The sequence below is a fragment of the Papilio polytes genome, unplaced genomic scaffold (assembly GCF_000836215.1).
Source record: "Papilio polytes unplaced genomic scaffold, Ppol_1.0 DF823901.1, whole genome shotgun sequence".
NCBI lineage: Eukaryota > Metazoa > Arthropoda > Insecta > Lepidoptera > Papilionidae > Papilio > Papilio polytes.
Genome location: NW_013525303.1, coordinates 1,712,804 through 1,729,156, shown reverse-complemented (window position 1 = coordinate 1,729,156; position 16,353 = coordinate 1,712,804). Strand labels below are relative to the sequence as shown.

Sequence of the window (16,353 nt, the reverse complement as noted above, 5' to 3'; positions counted from 1 at the left end):
ACCACAAATTAATTAATACGAAAATTCAATAGTAATACTTTCGGTACTTTTGGTAAAATAAAAACAAGGTGAGTCGATGACCTTGAATGTATTCTAAAACATTTGGTTACTCACTTCTTACTAGCAATCAATATCTCCGGTGCTCGATACCATCTTGTAGCCACATAATCAGTGAGACAAGGGTCCGCGCCCTCCTCTCCACCCGAGTACACACTGGAGACAGACCGAGCTAGACCAAAGTCCGCTAATTTCACCCTGTTCCGAATCAAAGTAAGAACATTTAAGAGATTCAAACACGACAAATGAATTCACGAGTACTTTAATAACATGTAGTTAGATGTTAAAAGAACATCTTTTTATCTATGTTATAATTGTGGTCAATTATAAAAAACCAGAACATCTTGAAAAAATCTTCAAAGTACCTACTGCGTTTCTGACGCAAGAGGAGCATTTTATCCCAACCCCTGTATTAGAAGCACCGCAGTTCACCTAACAAAATATACCTCCAGTAAAATCGCAAAATTTCACGTCCTATTTCATACATGTTTGTTAGAGTTTGTAGCCTAAACTGGTAAACGGATCTCGATGAAATTTGGCATTGACGTAGAGGATAGTCTAGAAGAACACATATGCTACTCATTTTTTTTCAATTCCACGCAGATGGAATTGCGAAAGTTAGTTACTAGTATCACTTTTTTTCGTACTAACCTGCATGCACTATCAATCAATACATTACTCGGCTTCTGGTCTCTATGTATGACATTGCCTGAATGTATATACTTAGTGGCTTTCAGCATTTGATACATTATGTACCGCTTATGTATATCCTTGAGGATGTTGCCGCGTTTGATCACGTTGTGAAGATCTGTTTCCATGTATTCGAAACCAAGGTAGATATCACGATTGTTAAGTGCCCTAAAAAAAGAGGTACGATTAAACAAATTATAAAGGAAACGATTTTAATCGATTTAAACATCATCATCATAATAATTCGTAATTATTTGTGGCTACCTACATCTTTTTTTAAATAAAAAAAATAATCGTATTGTTTAATTAGCTGTTGCTTGGGACTACGACCACGTGACATTAAAAAAATAAAAAAAACATAGCCTATGTTACTCACAGATAATTTACTTTTTTAATAGTGAAAGAATTTTTGAAATCGGCCCAGTAGTTTTTACGTGAATCGAATACATACAAAAATCCAAAAATACAAATCTTTCCTTTTTATAATATTAGCATAGAGTAAAGGACTTACTTGTGTATGCTGTGTAATTTAACAATATTAGGATGATTACGAAACGATTGCAAAAATATAATTTCTCTAAATGTTCTTTGAGCATCTGTTTGATTGCGAAATGCGTCAAAAATCTTCTTAATTGCAACCACATCTTTGGTTTTCTTGTCAGTGGCCTTCCATACTATACCGTAAGCACCTTTACCAAGTCGCTTCTTGATTTCGAATCTTTTCAAAATATGCTCGTCAATTTCTGACATATTCTTCTCCGGACTTTTCTTTTGTGTTTGCTTTTGGCATTCTTTCTTTTTCTGGTCTTCCTTCTTGATTGTTTGGCTCATTTTGCTTGCCAACTTGCGTAACGGTATTCTGTAATGGGATAATTTGAGTGTACATAAATTATCAAATGCTATGTCGGTACTGATGAATTTAAGTTATGCCAATACTATGAAACTAATTTGAATAAAGGGCAAGTGCTTGACAACTGTAATATGAAGCGATATTGATTTTATTGTCAACCCGAGCAACCATTATTAATGACTTTTTTACATGATGTTAGAATTATAATGAGCAAAGATTTAAAATAACATGTATTTAATTGATTTTCATACTTACAAATTATGAAAAAACCTTTCACAATCACCATTTTCAATAATATTAATGGATATTTATGTTTTCGTCAATTATTCATTTCTTTTACAAATGAGATTCATTTGTTTACGCTTCCCAAACAACATCGTGTTTCCATGGCAACAGAAGTTGACAACTGTACTAATGGCATTTGTACAGATTATAATTAAAATCAAATAACACGCTGTCAACCATGTAGGGTAGGCAGGATTAGGGATACTTGAGAAAGAGTCTTCCAAGTTTTCCTCAAATACATATTTCACCGCCGCGTATTTTATATTTTCGGTACATATAATCATGATGATGATGATGACCGCCCTAGTCCCAAGTAATGCTTGTTTAATTTTATATTATAGTCAGATAGAGATGTATGGCAGAATAGTAAATACTACGCAAACACAACACAAGGAAAACGGCTTAACGGATCTCGTTGACAATCAGATGTAGAACATGGTCTGAACACATAAGCTACTAACTTCTTTTTTATTTGCAAGTGGATAACATCGGTGCCAAGAAGTAGTATCAAATAAAACAACTTTCAAAACATTCATTGAATTTTATTTAAGCTTAAATATTAAAAGCTTTAACATGGGTTTCCTCTGTCGAAAAAACATTTTGATGTCCTAGGGCGTTGGGTCAAGATCAAGCTGGGACAGATGTATCAATTCTTATATTTATAGGAAATGGAGATGTGGTCCAAATCTTAATTAAAAAATAACATGTAATTCGAGTTTTACAAGGATCTATTGAGACTGTAGACATTTTGACCGACTTCCCAAAAGAAGGTACTCAATTTGTCTGTATTTTTTTATAGTATTTCTAAGCAGTTTACATAATCATTTCACATTTCTTTGATTCTTCAATTGTTTTTCAGACAGCGGTAAACCCACAATTATAACAGACAAATACTGGCAATATTGAAATTTCATAATAGTTTAATTTTCATAATTATTTAATAGGAATTGCTTCTTATTGCTATAATAAGTTTATTATTAGATTTCACAAACATTAATAAAAACTACTCACTTATACTTAAAAATACACAAAGCACCAAAAAAAATTTTATAAAAAATAAATGCAACAAAATAATTTCTATAACTTTAACATTAAAAAAAATATTAAAAAATATAGTATGACTTAACAACTTAGTAAATTACATTATTGCTTATAACATATATAAAAATTCAAAAGAAAATATTTCATTTCATAATTAATTTTAATACTTTTGAACATTATTGGCATACTAGCAAGGAATCTAACAAGAATAACTGCCCTAAAAGCTGTGAAGGCACAGGACAATTGATACAGTGACATTCAAACTTTAAGGAAGCTCGGAATATAACAACACTTAGCATTACCAATGAGTGGGGTGACTGCCCAAGGCATCAGACACAAACAGACGCACAAAAGGACAACACAAGTCCATTTTTATATTCACTTGGTGTAGAAATCACCCTCAAGATACCACTGTAATGAGCATAGGGCCCTATGGATGCTCTGTTTCAACAACCCATGGCCTACCACAGCCCATTGAGAATGAAGTTTAAACAATATCATTAGTAGAATAATTAAAATACGTCAAAATACATGGGAATAATTATTTGACAAGTATGAAATATTGAAAATTGAGAATTCCACTAATTTTCAGCATTAATAATCTTACATTGTCTAGAGAGCTGTATAGAGTTATGCTAACAGCGACATCCAAGCTGCCATAAAGTTTGAACATTATAATACATTAACTTAAGGTAGGGGAGGGTGTATTTTCTTCTTTTCCTCAGCGTCCATCCTACCCTGGTCTACAGAGGAGGGGGACGGTAGACCACAGGGGAGTTCCAGCATGTCAGACTCATGGGACATGATGTGCTCGGCTTCCACTGTTGTAATACACATATATTTTGTTATTCAATGTAAACCAACACACCAAAAACATTTTATGAAGATATCAACAGAATATGAATAAAAAATGATAATTACACTTACTTCTAATTCTATGCAATTTGTTGCCATATGCAAGATCCCAGTAGTACAAGTTAACAAATGTTAACGGTACAAGAGGTGCCAATAAGTAAGTCCGTTTTGTTCGTCTGAAACTGGAGGAAACATATTATCACACTATTGTCTAACTATGACTATAGATTTTTAATTAGCTTATTTTGATTAACAAAGACAGTTTTGACATATTAGAGTGATTTGAGTGGCCTTATAGTATGTTCTACATTCAAACATCTGCATCCATGCATGTTTGGGGCCTGTTAACTTCAACTTTTGAGAATTTTACTACTAGATGGTGTGTTAAGAACAATTGTTTAACTTGAAAATGTTTTAGTAAAGAGGCAATTAGATTTTGTTTTAGTATTTGTATAAAACAGCTATACTTACCCTGTAAGCAAACCTGAGGCTGCGGTGATATAGAATGCAGAAAACCATAGAAATATATCCCGACTTCTTGCTATTTGAAGTGCTCTTTGTCTTTCTTGCATTTGATATTGCAATTGTATCTGTCTCTCCATCTAAAATATGCCTGGTTTAAAATTAACGTAAAAAGAGATATGACCATTTTTGGAATACACTTACCGCAATTTCATTGAGACTTTGTAGGAATTTTTCATTTTTCTTATAATTCTCTTCTAAATTAATTGAAATCAATCCTCCCATCTTAAATCAACTATTTTGTACAGTTCCCAAGTGGTTTGATTCCTAAAACTACTTCGATTTTTTTTGACTTGTTACACTTATCAAAACTAGTCTAATTCAAATCTCAAAACACATTTGGTTTTCCTGGTCTATCTAATACAGCTATAATAATAGATAAAATTCATTAATTTTACAAGAAATGGATAAATAAAATAATTAACAATATTATGTGCACAAATATTGATTTGTGAATAGATATGAAAATATGTCATTGTCATCGGTAGTTGTCATTTCATTTCTCTTGTCCACGGACCTTTATAAATGGATAGGCTAACTATCATATTTTGTGTCTATCTGATTTTCGCCATTTTGGCGCTGATGGTTGCGGTTGCTCGCGGTGAAAAAATTTCGAACAATTAAAAACAACAAAAAACAAAACAGTGGAGTCGTAAAACAAACCAATCTTATTTTCTTATGAGTCAGTAAACAAGTGGCAATATTACAAAACGAAATATCAATAAGAACTGTCAAAAATCGCGCCAAGAAAGGAAATCCACAAAAACGTTGCGGCAGAAAAAGCTTTGTTTTTAATTTGTTACAAAATTCCTTAAAATGGGTATTTTGGGTTTATCTAAGTTAATTGCTGATATAGCACCCCAAGCTGTTAAAGAAATGGAGATTAAAAACTATTTCGGTACTTAAATTTTCACCGGTCTATTGTGACAGGTTTATAAATGAAATTACTGTATTTTACGTTAATTGCAGGACGAAAAGTGGCCATCGATGCTTCTATGAGTTTATATCAGTTCCTAATAGCTGTGAGAAGCGAGGGTTTGTAAATTGTTTAAATTTTGGCACATTAATTTCACGCAAAACGTATATAATCATCCATAACTTTAATACATGACTAGCCCTTGTTTATTAGTGATTTACATTTTATTTTAGGAGCACAATTAACATCAGTAGACGGTGAGACCACTTCTCATCTGATGGGTACATTTTATCGCACGATCAGGCTAGTGGAGAATGGTATCAAGCCTGTATATGTGTTTGACGGTAAACCACCAGATATGAAGTCCCATCAACTAAACAAGCGAGCGGAGAGGAGGGAAGAGGCTGAGAAAGAATTGCAGAAGGCTACTGATGCAGGTAAATAAATTTGGTTAGTTTATACACACTGCACAACTGTTGTGGGACTGTCGATTGTTTCGCAGTCAACTGTTTAGTTGCACAACTAAAAATCCAGTAGTGTGCTAACCTCCATAACTTATAGGAATCAAAGCGACACTAAACAGTTGTGCTATAGTTTAGTCAACAGTGTACATGCACTCTTAATAATATGTAAAAACATGTTTTTCCAATGCTGTCAAGTCAAGATTTTACACTTAATGGGTAAATTTAAATAAAATTTATAAGTAGGCATTTTTTTTTGTTTTTAACCATTATAAAAAAATTACGTTATGAAATTTCAAACTAGAAAATGTTTTTAAAAAGTGCTGTAACTCCAAACATCATATCGACGGGGGAAAAGCTATTTGTTTCAACCACCAGTTTTGGAAGGTTTTGACTCATATATTCAGAATTTTAAATATGAAATAAAGAATGAAGTATGCAGAATTATCGTAATTTTTATCTAGAACAGGTCTGAAAATCTTTCAATTGATATTATTTTCAGGATTTGCTTTTGTTTTGTTTTCTAAAAATGAAAACTTTAAATGACTCTCTTAAACATTTAACCTTCAATATCTTCATCAATTGATCTAAGAAATAATGAAAATTAGTTACAATTTTACCATAGTAATTAAATATTTAATGTGCGTTTCTACAGGAGATCAGGCATCAATAGAAAAGTTCAACCGCCGTCTAGTGAAAGTAACGAGGCAGCATGGTGAGGAGGCACGGGAGCTTCTCAAACTGATGGGAGTACCTGTAGTGGAGGCACCTTGTGAAGCTGAGGCACAATGTGCTGCCTTGGTAAACATTAAGCCATTTTTATTTATTTACTAGCTGTTGCCATGCGACCTTGTCCGCATAGAATTTATGAAAATCTTATTTTGTTGTTTACATGTGTCAAATTTAAATTGCAAATGTCAAAATGATAAAATATAAACCACCACAAAAGTGTCCTACCGCCGAATTTGAAACGACATTATAATAAGTGTCAGAAAAAATAAAGTATTACTTAAGTCTACATTTCATTAAAATGATGTCGTTTCAGTATTCGACTGTAAATGAATCCGGCTCGAAGGACCAGGGTGGAATAAAAGCAAAGTGGACCATACATTTTTTTATTAAAAGCAGTCACAACTATTTAAATGAGATTTATGAATAGCTAACTTAAAATGTCATCTATTGCCGCGCAGTGAAACTTTGTTAAATTGTCAATTGCAAATGTCAAAATGACGACATGATGACAAAGCATGGCAGCCTTGCTTCCTTGATGTTGGCAGCAACTTATGGTCTCTTTCCCACATTAGGGTGTTTATCCAAATTTTTTACCCTCTATGTTTAATGGCGTGAAATATATAGCCTAAAGTGTGACGTAAATGTAGGGCTTTTTATTAAAAAAAGGGTTATTCAAAAATATGCTGTAATTACTGACATCTTAGGCAACAAAGAAGTGTGTGTTTACGCTGTATTATAATAGTATAGATAAGCCTTTATTGTCAGCAGTAAATGGTAACGAAAAGAAAACTTTAACAATGCTGTATATTGGATTTCAATCAAAACTAAACCATCCTTTTTAATTCCTTTATTACAGATAATATTAGCTACCTTTATTTTAAAACTAATTGTTGCCGACTTAGCCCGCGTGAAATTAAAAAAATAATAAAACTATGTTACTTAACATGGCTGTTTTAATGTTGAAAGAATTTTTGAAATCGACCCAGTAGCTTTTGAGTTATATCAATACATACAAAGATACAAATTCCTCTGTATATTAGTATAGATTTCACTACATTTTACCGCAGATTTAAAAAATAGCTAAGACAAATTTCAATATGTGATTTTATAACAAGTCTGTCTATGTTAATCCCGCAGGCATCTTAATAGTTTCTTCTTATAAATTATATTCACTTTCATGCAGGTAAAAGCTGGTAAAGTATATGCAACAGCTACTGAAGATATGGATGCCTTGACATTTGGTGCTAATGTATTGTTACGTCATCTCACATTCTCCGAGGCAAGGAAGATGCCCGTACAGGAGTTCCATCTCGATCAAGTGCTTAAAGGACTGGAATTGAACCATACTGAGGTAATTTAATTATTTATACTTACTTATGGGCGGTTTCCAAGCTACTTTTAACCATTCAATAGTGTTTATGGTTCAAATTCATAACATAAGATTCTTTTCGTTCGTTTTTATAATATGAAGTTGAAATAAGAATATTGGTGGTGTTTTACACATTTTTTTCTTTACAATTATAAATAACCCTATATGTCATCATCACCTCACTATATGTCCCCACCGAGGGGCTCAGAGCCTACCCTAGGTTAGGGTGACTAGGCCATAGTTAACCATGCTGGCCCCCTGTGGGTTGGTTGTCTTCACACATATCTTTGAATTTCTTCGCCGTTATGTGCAGGCATCACGATGTTTTACTACACCGTAAGAACGTCGGAGAAATTATGTACATATGAAAATTAAAAATCACATTGGTACACCGGGATTCGAACCAAAGACCTGTAGATTACAAGTCAAGTGCTTAAACCACTGAGCCACCGATGCTCGTTTATACATCATCATCTCCCCTGTCTTATCCTACTCCCGTAGGGCGCACCGGGTTTTCGTCCTCCAAAGCACTCAATCATCCGTCATCTGTCATCACTCCCTTCTTGATCATGTCACCTTTCACGCAATACATCCATCTCTTTCTAGGATGCTCGTTTATTTATGGTTATAAATTATTTTCAGTTCATAGACTTGTGTATACTCCTCGGTTGTGATTACTGTGGCTCTATCCGAGGTATCGGACCAAAGCGGGCTATAGAATTAATAAAACAACATCGCTCTATAGAAGAAGTACTTCATAATATTGATACAAATAAATACCAGCCGCCTGAAGACTGGGATTATATTAATGCTAGGAGACTGTTTGTGGAACCCGAGATTGCGGATCCTAAGGATATTGAGGTAACTCTAATTTCTTTCTTTTTAAATGTAAGCAGTTTTAAAAAGAATCTAATAATTAGGCCTTGTCCCACCATTGGCTGATAGAGGCTCGGATAAAAATGACGTCACTGTCAAATAAGGTAAATATTTCCATAACATATTTACATGTTGAATTGTTATGATAATTTACTATTCGGTGGGACAAGGCCTTTATGTAATAATGTTTATTTATTTAGTAAATATGTAAAACGTAAATAATGAAAATATCTAAGCTTTTTTGTTACCCATGGTTTTTTAAAAGGCATCTACTAACTGTGATATTCAGTTTCTTAGGTCACTTAGGGACGTAAATAGTCGAATGAGAAATCTACACTACTTCTTATATAAACAACTATATATTTCCTTTGGTTTAAAAAAAAAACTATATAAAAATCATAATCTGGGGTCGCTTTAATTTTTATATTGAAAGATTAAAAAAAAATAGTTACATATTTGTCCTTAAGATGGCGTTTATATTTTTATATTTCTTGCCTATTAGTATACAAAACAACACTAAGTAGCTTTTATTTATTTAAATTGTTATTTACAGTTAAAATGGTCAGATCCTGATGAAGATGGTTTAGTTAAGTTCCTTTGCGGGGATAAACAGTTTAATGAAGACCGAGTGAGGAACGGAGCCAAGAAACTCCTGAAAGCAAGATCTGGTACTACACAGGGCAGGCTGGATGGATTCTTTAAGGTATCTATACTATTATAATAAAGCGTAAACACACACTTCTTTGTTGCTTAAGATGTCAGCAATTACAACATATTTTTGAATAATTCCTTTTTTAATAAAAAGCCCTACACTTATGTAATGTTTAGGCTAATATTTTCACGTCATTAAGCTTAGGGGGCTAATATTTTGGATAAAATACCTAATGTGGGAAAGAGACCATAAGTTGCTGACAACATCAAGGAAGCAAGATTGCCAAGGTCATGTCATGTTATTTTGACATTTGCAATTGATTATTTGACAAATGTAAACAATAAAATATAGTTTTTAATAATTATATGCGGACGAAGCCGCACGGGAACAGCTAGTATTTAATAAATCCCCTTTTCTAGCTACCTTATTCATATAAGAAAGAGATGGGTTTTACATTAGGCTTGGTATACAATAGCTTAGCATAGTGTCAATGATATAGTATTTATTACTAGCTTTTGCTTGTGACTTCGTCTGCTTGGATTTTAAAAAAAGACAAATAATAGCCTATATTATTGAGCAATAACATAGATTTTTAATGGTGAAAGATTTTTTTAAATCGGCTTAGTAGTTTTTGAGTTATATCAATACATACAAAAATACAAACCTTTCCTCTTTATAATTTTGATTATTTATTTACCAATGGTACAGAAATTATAATAACTTTCACACTAAGCTCCCTTAGCGTTTAAAATATATCTACACTACGGTTTTTTTTTATAACATAAGGTGGCAAACAAGCAAGCGGCCACCTGAATCCGCCAAAAAGGCGAAGCGAACGCTGCCCATAGACATCCGCAATTGCAGATGCGTTGCCTGCCCTTCATTGACGGAGGAGACGCACTTAAAGAGATATTTCCCCTTCCTATGCAACTCCTCCACTGTCAAATCCACTTCCCGTTCCCATCTTCTCCTTATAAGAAAAGGGTGGTAAAGAGAAAGGGACTTAAATTAGGCCTCCGTCACCACACTCATCAGACTGTACACGGAATTGGTTCCATTTGACGGCTGTCTTCTGTGTGGTCGTGTTATTACTGGAGGCGTGCCGGCCCTGCAGTGCTCACATGTTAAAGCGGACACTACCACTGTACTACTGCTAAAGTTACAATTAAATTATTTTTGAGTTAAAACAATATTTTTTAATACCAGGTATTATCAACAACACCGAATCCTAAAAGGAAAGCCGAAGAAGAGAAGAAGAATGCAGCGAACAAGAAAGCAAAGACCGGCGGCGGCAGGGGACGGAAACCTAAGTAAATAAGTTAGTTTTAAGTTAGAAAATAGTTTGTTAGGTTTCCATTGTAACATGCAAATCAATAGAAGGAATAATGGATTGAACCCTTAAATGCATGATTTTTTAAATTAATTGTAAAATAAATATTTCAGTATAGGTTTTGAGTCACAGATAAAGGAAAAAATAATTAAAAATCCTTGGTTTCAATAAAAACTATATTTCTGTATGTAGCCTTTTGGTAACAATATGCATTTAAGGATTAAGCGGAATTAAACAAGCCTATGTGTTCTTCCAGACTATGACCACCTCTAACGGAAAAGTCAAAATGTATGTCTTGAACTGTTCGTTTTTATCTGGTCAGTTGAAAATAGTTTTATAGTTCAGTTTTAACTACTTTTTTTAAAAGTTTAGTTCAACTGAACCAACTGAAAACTTTCGCATTTATAATATATGTAAGAAGTAAAATTCATAATTAAATGTTTAGATTTGTAACTGTAGTCGCTTTTATTTAGTTTCTACTTTAAACGTAAAAAAATATATTTAAAGGTGACTGGTTCACGCCATCTTATTTGGTAATTAAGTCAGTAATTATATAGAAATTTGTAATAATTCTGTTTCATGTAATATTGTTCTCAAAATTTGGTTAATTAATATGTATTTATAGCCAAGCAAGGATATGTTTTCAAAAAAATCCATGTTAGGTACACACTGACCTCTATAAATAGACAGATTATAAACTATACTATTATGTGTCTAGATGGTTTTCGCTTGCGGTAATCTTTCTGAAGTAATATTGATAGACTTAACTGGAATTAACATCAAAAAGGAGCGTTTAAGGCTGAACGAACCAAAAATGTCATTTCCAATTAGTCGCCTATCTATTTATTCAGATTAGTGAGCTATAGTATAGGGTTTTGGTCACTTTTTGACATTAACAGATTGGCGCTAGTGAGTTTTTGTATTTTAGTTCGATTTATGCCCACTGAGACAAATGATTTGTATGTCTATTTTTTATACAAAATTAATCGATTTAGTAAAATAGGATTTTTTGAAATAAATAAACCAATTCTAACACATCTGTTTAAATATTTATTAACGTAAATTAAATTTGTTCAAAACCTCTCAAAAGCATAACAATTTCAACTAGCATCCTACTCACTGTTATACAGATCTAAAAATCGTAATATTTGTATACATAAAAATTTCTTCACATGATTTATATTTACTAAAATTAAAAAATATACATAAATAATATAATTTAGATCACAACAAAGAATGATCATTTGGACACAATTCTTTTATACATTACCTAATGGTCAAATAGTACCCTTAGAGTAGAATAAGTTTATGAAATCTACACTAAGTACGACTTTGCGGCAGAAAATAATGTATTTTTTATATAAATCAAATTGTCAACGAAATTGACCATTGTGACCATAGATTAAACACAGTAACAAAAACATCAAAGACTAAGCTTTCAAAAATAATTGTGACCATAGATTACAAGCAGTAACAGATAAATGTCAAAGATTAAGCATTACAATTGTGACCATAGATTAAAAACTCAAGCAGACACAGATTAAGCGAAGTTCTCCTTCAAGAAGTTGATGAGTCCATTAGTTGAGGCATCATGTGAGGTTACTGGCTTATTGTCTTGTAACTCCGGCTCTATGGCCTTAGCGAGCTGCTTGCCGAGCTCCACACCCCATTGGTCGAACGAATTGATGTCCCAAATCACACCCTGAGTGAAGATCTTGTGCTCGTACATCGCTGGATAATTAAATTGTTAATAAAAGTTTAATTATTGATAAATTTAAAGACAGTATTAAAATTAACATAAGGAAAAGTTTAAAAATTGAGCAAAGGCTGTAACCATTTTTAATAATAAAGGCGTTTATAATGTAGTCTAATAACTAGATAATTCACAAAGACATAAGAAAACATTTAACCTAAAAAATAAAATAAAAAAACGCGGTATAAAAAACCTAGCTTTACCATTGGATCATATGAGAGAGAAGTACATACTATGTCATTGGTGAAAAAGAGATAGATACATACCAATAAGAGCTCCAAGTGTGAAGGGAGTCAGTTTCTTCACGACGATGGAGTTAGTGGGTCGGTTGCCGAGGAACACTTTGTGTGGCAGGATCTTCGCGATCGACTCCGGAGACATTCCCGATTTCTCTAATTCAGCCTTAGCCTGAAATAATTTTTATTACTTTTAAATTAGTTGCTGTAATAATTTTTAAATACATAAACACTTGAAAAAGAATCTAGTCTAAACTTTGTGATAAAATTGAAAAAAAAAAAGGTTGAAAGAAGCAAACTATAAGCCAATAAGCAACGAAACAAGCTATGGTAATGGTAATTTTTAACCAATAGCAAAGGCGTTTGTCATTAGAGCGTTTGAATTTTGACATTTACAAATGGCAGTTTTAAGCAATATCTATACTATACTAATATTACAAAGAGAAAAGATTTGTAGTTTTGTATGTATTGAAACAACTCAAAAACTACTGTGCCGTAATTTATTCGTGTAACATAGGTTATATTTATTAATTTCACGCGGATGAAGTCGCGAGCAACAGCTAGTAATTAATAGTCTAAAATCAAACATTAGTTTTTTTTTTAAATAGTAGTAAACGGTTTTTAAGCCAGTAAGTTCTGAAGATTTCGAAAAAAATATTGAGTAGGGATTTTTTCTTGAGGTTGGTATTGAGTATTACCATACCAACATAGAAATGTGACAGTAATATGAATTGGAAAATAATTGCCTTATAAAGTAAAGTACCAGTTATTGTAAACTTACCTCAGATTCAGTTTTCCCCTTCATGAGAGCCTCAGTCTGCGCGAGGAAGTTGGCGAGCAGGATCTTGTGATGGACTCCTCCGGATATCGGGTTGTGTGTCTGCGCGGGCGCTATGAAGTCGCACGGGATCAATCTGCCAAATAAAATAATGCAATTGTCTTGCATTTTTGGTCGCCGTTGCGCATATCATTTTTTCTAATTCACTCACCCCTAAGTTTAATAGCGTGAAAATATATACATCATGTCGAAAGAGTAGGGAAGTTAGGGGCTAATAAAGGCCTTTGACATTGGATAGCAATTACCGTTACCATGGCAACCAAGCTTCCATGATATTGTCAGCTTGTAGTTTTTGTCCCTTTCCCACATGAATGATATTTTCCCAATTTATTGTCCCCCTAATTTTAATATAACCTAAAGCGTGTCTTAGGTGTAGGGCTTTTTATTAAAAAAAGGAATTATTCAAAAATATGGTGTAATTGCTGACATGTTAAGCAACAAAGAAGTGTGTGGTTACGCTTTATTATAATAGTATAGATATAAATATAATTACCTGGTGCCCTGATGTATGAGCTGGTAGAAGGCGTGCTGTCCGTTGGTGCCGGGCTCGCCCCACACTATGGGCCCCGTGCTGTGCTCCGCGCGCGCGCCGCCCCGCGTCACGTACTTACCGTTACTCTCCATGTCCCCTTGCTGGAAGTACGCTGCGAATCTAGGAAAATACATCTCCAGTCCTTATTGTACTCTTAATAGCACACACTTGGTATCCCCCTGTATGTGGAACACACCAAGTATCCCACTCTTTGTGGGACGTACAAAATTATCCCACTCTTTGTGAGACACACAAAATTATCCCACTCTTTGTGGGACATACAAAATTATCCCACTCTTTGTGGGACATACAAAATTATACCACTCTTTGTGAGACACACAAAATTATCCCACTCTCTGTGGGACATACAAAATTATCCCACTCTTAGTGAGACACACAAAATTAACCCACTCTTTGTGAGACACACAAAATTGTCCCACTCTTTGTGGGACATACAAAATTATCCCACTCTTTGTGGGACATACAAAGCTATCCCACTCTTTGTGGGACACACAAATTTATCCCACTCTTTGTGGGACATACAAAATTATCCCACTCTATGAGGAACACAGTCGATATCCCACAATAAAACACACGCGGTTTCCCACCCTATGTGAAACACACGCAATATCCCACTCCATGTGAACACGCCAGTTGTTTCTTTCATCTGTTTGTGGGACACACCAAGAAAGTAAAAGAAAGAAAGAATCGAAGAAAGTATGGATTATTTGAAAGAAGATATGCGTAAGGAAGTGGATTCAGATATGACGGCTGATAGAGATGTATGGAAGAGCAGCACATACTGTGCCGACCCTCCGTAAGGAACAAGGGCAAGTTGATGATGATATGGGACACACCAAATATATCTCTCTATGTAGGATCATACTATGTATCCCACTCTATTTAGAACACACCAAGTACCCCACTCTCTGTGGGACATTCCAGGTTTTTTCCTCAATATCGGTAAATCATCATTTCTCTTTACCACCCTTTTCTTATAAGGAGAGGATGGGAAGGGATTTGACGGAGGAGATGCATAGGAAGAGGAAATATCTTCTTTATGTGCGTCTCCTCCGTCAATAAGGGCAGGCAACGCATCTGCAAATGCGGATGTCTATGGGCAGCGGTCGCTTTCCATTTCTTTGGATTCAGGTGGCCGCTTGCTCGTTTGCCACCTTATGTTATAAAAAAAAAACCTTTATGAAGACACTAAGAGGATCTTGTTCTCAAGTCTTCTGACTTGTCTCATCTCTATGATATCTTACTGGGATTTCTTAACAAAAATATTTACTTATATTAAAATACATGGTGAAATGTATGTAAAGTGTAATGTACTCGTACCTATGCAGGTACTGGTCGTAGGGCAGCAGCGCGTGCGTCTCCGCGCCGTGCAGGTTGTGGTACCACACACCCAGCAGCGCGAGGATCACGGGCGCCTGCGCAAATAAACGATTTACCTTAAGTAGTACCAATATATATATATATATATACTATTATAATAAAGCGTAAACACACACTTCTTTGTTGCCTAACATGTCAGCAATTACAGCATATTTTTAAAAAAGTCTTTTTTTAATAAAAATCCCTACAATTATATCACGCTTAGGCTATATATTTTCACGCCATTAAATGTAGAGGGTGAATATTTTGGATAAAAACCCTAATGTGGGAAAGAGACCATAAGTTGCTGCCAACATTCTGGAAGTAAGATTGTCAAGGTTTGTCATATCGTGTCATTTTGACATTTGCAATTGATAATTTGACAAATGTAAACAATAAAATAGGATTTTCATAATTTTATGCAGATAAAGCAGCACGGGAACAGCTAGTTATAAAATATACATAAATCGCTGGCTTATATACGACTCGAAGGACCAACTCTGCTGAATTAAAATAAACTCCCAACTAAAAACTACCCTTTCAATATCTTTGAAGCAACTTTAGTTTTAACTTACATTCTTCTCCAATGGCGCGGTGGTGAAGTGCTGGTCCATATAGTTGGCTCCTTCTAGAAGCTTCTCGAAGTTATCGTAGCCGATGTACAGCGAGATGGACAGACCGATCGCGGACCATAGAGAATATCTGTATAAACATTTAAATTATTTATATCATGAAATATATAAAAAAATGTTGCCAAATTACTTAATCCTAATTTTGATAATTAGAAAGTCTTACTTAGTCTTATATTACTTAGTAGACTAGAAGACTAGGGTTCCAATCTATTTATTCTACATAATTTGAGGTTAGATTAATTTTATATGATTAGAGGATCATCATCCACTTGCCCTTATCCCTTATGGAGGGTCGGCACAGTATGTGCTGCTCTTCCATACATCTCTATCAGCCGTCATATCTGAA

The 16,353-nt window shown here is 34.1% G+C and overlaps 4 protein-coding genes across 4 annotated transcripts in view; 1 reads left to right on the top strand and 3 right to left on the bottom strand.

Moving 5' to 3' along the window:
* LOC106102820 (extracellular signal-regulated kinase 1) overlaps positions 1-1,973 on the bottom strand; it is a 5,482-nt gene extending 3,509 nt beyond the window's left edge. Inside the window, exons 1-4 of the mRNA XM_013282406.1 lie at positions 1,853-1,973; positions 1,259-1,606; positions 709-915; positions 115-255 (exon numbers count right to left, since the gene is read on the bottom strand). Of these exons, the coding sequence (XP_013137860.1) occupies positions 115-255; positions 709-915; positions 1,259-1,578 (668 nt within the window). The 5' untranslated portion in view covers positions 1,579-1,606; positions 1,853-1,973. The remainder of the gene's footprint in view (positions 1-114; positions 256-708; positions 916-1,258; positions 1,607-1,852) is intronic.
* A 1,050-nt stretch (positions 1,974-3,023) lies between these two features.
* Positions 3,024-4,744, bottom strand: LOC106102851 (plasminogen receptor (KT)). Its single transcript, XM_013282445.1, has 4 exons — positions 4,445-4,744; positions 4,250-4,380; positions 3,851-3,960; positions 3,024-3,744 (listed from the first exon to the last, which is right to left on the bottom strand). The coding sequence occupies exons 1-4, from the start codon at positions 4,523-4,525 to the stop codon at positions 3,611-3,613; spliced, it is 456 nt and encodes a 151-aa protein (XP_013137899.1). The 5' UTR covers positions 4,526-4,744; the 3' UTR covers positions 3,024-3,610.
* A 267-nt stretch (positions 4,745-5,011) lies between these two features.
* LOC106102842 (flap endonuclease 1) lies at positions 5,012-11,036 on the top strand. Its single transcript, XM_013282436.1, has 8 exons — positions 5,012-5,198; positions 5,270-5,335; positions 5,450-5,653; positions 6,333-6,478; positions 7,593-7,760; positions 8,421-8,639; positions 9,208-9,357; positions 10,513-11,036. Exons 1-8 carry the CDS (start codon positions 5,117-5,119, stop codon positions 10,618-10,620), a joined length of 1,143 nt encoding a protein of 380 aa, XP_013137890.1. The 5' UTR covers positions 5,012-5,116; the 3' UTR covers positions 10,621-11,036.
* A 615-nt stretch (positions 11,037-11,651) lies between these two features.
* LOC106102874 (glucose-6-phosphate isomerase) overlaps positions 11,652-16,353 on the bottom strand; it is an 8,138-nt gene continuing 3,436 nt past the window's right edge. Inside the window, exons 7-12 of the mRNA XM_013282471.1 lie at positions 15,951-16,077; positions 15,337-15,431; positions 13,957-14,115; positions 13,407-13,539; positions 12,656-12,797; positions 11,652-12,367 (exon numbers count right to left, since the gene is read on the bottom strand). Of these exons, the coding sequence (XP_013137925.1) occupies positions 12,177-12,367; positions 12,656-12,797; positions 13,407-13,539; positions 13,957-14,115; positions 15,337-15,431; positions 15,951-16,077 (847 nt within the window). The 3' untranslated portion in view covers positions 11,652-12,176. The remainder of the gene's footprint in view (positions 12,368-12,655; positions 12,798-13,406; positions 13,540-13,956; positions 14,116-15,336; positions 15,432-15,950; positions 16,078-16,353) is intronic.